Here is a 2,632-nt window from a genome sequence, read left to right as displayed (position 1 = left end):
CATTCACTTCGTAAGCTCTACCATTTCACTTTTATGCAGTTAATCTTCACTGAGTATCAATGCATCGTTTGAAATCTTGATAAATAGGGACGCTTTCTGTTTACTAGTGTCAGAATAATAAATGCACGGAAGATTCCGAAGCGCCTAGTTTTAATACTCATTCTCTGACGGTTTGCCAGAAGATTCTTTTATTTCAAAAATTAAAGTTTAACTATAGGAGTTTCTGCTTGACGAACGCCGAAAGAATTACAAGCATACTACTGAAATATTCATCGAATGCTTTCACGTACAAAAATCACGCTCTGACTACTTTCCAATTTGTTACAGACATGCGTTGGTTTCGCGGCCACGCCGAGGCACCGAGACTCCTGCGCCTAAGTCCCCTTCGAGCCGACGAAGACGTCAACGAAACGTCCTACCATTTCCGTGCGAGGTCTCGATGCAGAGGTAAAAGTTACCTGAAATGGCGGCGCGATCATCTAGTCACTGTAGAAAGAGTAAAGTATGCTCAGTGATACGCGACAGCCGTGATTCTCCGTTTATCCTCGTCACCGAGAGAATCGGCCTAATTCCTGTAAAAATGCCGTATCGTCTTACGTGCCGCGCGTACACGCGTCTCTTTGCGTGCCGCCCCGCCGTGTATGTGGAGAGACTTGAATCGGGATTCCAACCTGAATAATGCAGGGATTACGACTCAACGTTCCGTCAAGCTGAGTCCTTGAGTGACTGGCTAGAAAACGAGAATAGAAGCAAATTGACACTACGTCGGTCTACGCGACTGCACGTTAATATAAAGGATCATTGTCGAGGACGCGACAATCTGTATAGACCATGCGTGACCGTATACGCGTCCTGTAGGGCCGTGCGATGCAATTGACGATAACGGCGCCGACAGTCCGAACAATGAATTGTTCAGCTAATTATAGCAACTGCTAATTAAAACGGTAATCAGAAAATAAGCCTGTGAATCTTTAATTAAAAAGTTCATCTTCTAGTACGACACTTTCTGTACTTATATACCTAATTCATTGTGCAATAGCATTGTAAAAGAATCGAGTTGTTCTCCCTTCATTTCTTTACTTTTATAAAAATTAAATTACGACAGTTTTGTACTTTATTGAAACGTAAAAATAAATTTGGCAATCTTTTGTCTATTATAGTATGCGAAATATTTAAATATCTAGAAAGTTAATCTTTTTCTCACGTTCATAAGATATAAAATACAGGCAATTAGTAATGCGGATAAAGATACAATTATTTAACCACATAATTATGAAACATTGCTTGTCAGGAAACAATCCGCTTCTGAGAACTTTTATGTGAGGTGAAATGGTTTGACGTTAGATATGACTTAAAGAGCGATAAAGTATTACTCGACTGTCTAATCTATTTTTATAGTATCCGGTTTACGCATTCCATACGATAACGTACACAAATTACTCATCAGCTGTTTTCGGTTTTATTCGGCTCGACAGATATGAAGACAAATCGAGCCTTATTTTAGAGTCTGCTTACTTCTTACTTGTCAAGGATAGTTGAGAATGATTTGACGGTTTGCAATACATGATGACGGACTAATTTAAAATGAGTAAATCCCGCAAGCTTACCTTGAAGACTGAAGAGCCTAGTCGCGATAGCGACTGTCGTTACTGGCTGCATTATCTCGATTGCTGTCAGGGTCTTGTTCCGTAAAACTACGACTTGTAGTACTAGGGAATAAATTAGTATCAGTGTAGCTTTCAACATATATTTTATAATGACACGTAAGTCCGTGTTCTTACATTCACATCTACTAGTATTACAAGACTTGCTGTTTTTATCAAGCAGAGTCGTGTTCGAACTCTCTATAATGAAGAAAAAAAATGTAATTAATTATTTTATACTTCTATTGATTATTGATTATTATTAATTGCAAGAAACTTGTTTTATTTTATTAAATTTTTATTTTTAGTAAACTTATATAGGACTCTGAAATTAAAAAAGAATATTATAAATCTCTTGCTCTTCTGCTTTATTTAAACGAAAAAAATATATTAATACTTATGATATATCTATAATTATTTTGATTAATAAATATTTTGTTAATATTGTATAATAAGATATAATTTGGTTTTTACTTTTATTTAAACAATATGAGAAATCGCCTTAATAATATATATATATATATATAAAGTATTTATATTGTTATTTATTTTATTTTCTTAATTAGAAACTGACATGTCGCTGTATATAGCATCCTTAAGTTTATCTATTTCATAGTAGTACAAATAAATTGCTCATAAGCGTATCCTGTTTTACGCATATCCTGTACAAAACATCATATTTCACAGAACACAGATTTATCAGTTATGTCAATATCATCGCGGCTGGCAGTGGAAGTGGTCACTTTCAAGTTAGAAGTCGTAGAGTTCGAATCTCATTTGTATTTTTATTCATAAGAGACTGTAGAAAAAAATGAGGATACGTAATCTACTGTGTTCTATTATTCATCTAAGATTTTGTACGGTGCTCTATTATAATTTATAGAATATACTTATATATATTTTATAAATATAAAACTATATAATTTAAAAAATATACACAAGTATATAAAATTATATAAAGTAGAAAATAGACAATACTGAGACTGACC

General features: G+C 34.3%; 1 protein-coding gene across 1 annotated transcript in view; it reads left to right on the top strand.

Moving 5' to 3' along the window:
- Positions 1-329: 329 nt before the first annotated feature.
- LOC105626410 overlaps positions 330-2,632 on the top strand; it is a 5,979-nt gene continuing 3,676 nt past the window's right edge. The window contains exon 1 of the mRNA XM_012207710.1: positions 330-447. Coding sequence (XP_012063100.1) covers positions 330-447 — 118 coding nt within the window. The remainder of the gene's footprint in view (positions 448-2,632) is intronic.

Source organism: Atta cephalotes, assembly GCF_000143395.1.
Source record: "Atta cephalotes unplaced genomic scaffold scaffold00005, whole genome shotgun sequence".
NCBI lineage: Eukaryota > Metazoa > Arthropoda > Insecta > Hymenoptera > Formicidae > Atta > Atta cephalotes.
The sequence above is the reverse complement of the archived record's forward strand: the minus strand, read 5'-3'. Positions and strand labels throughout refer to the sequence as shown.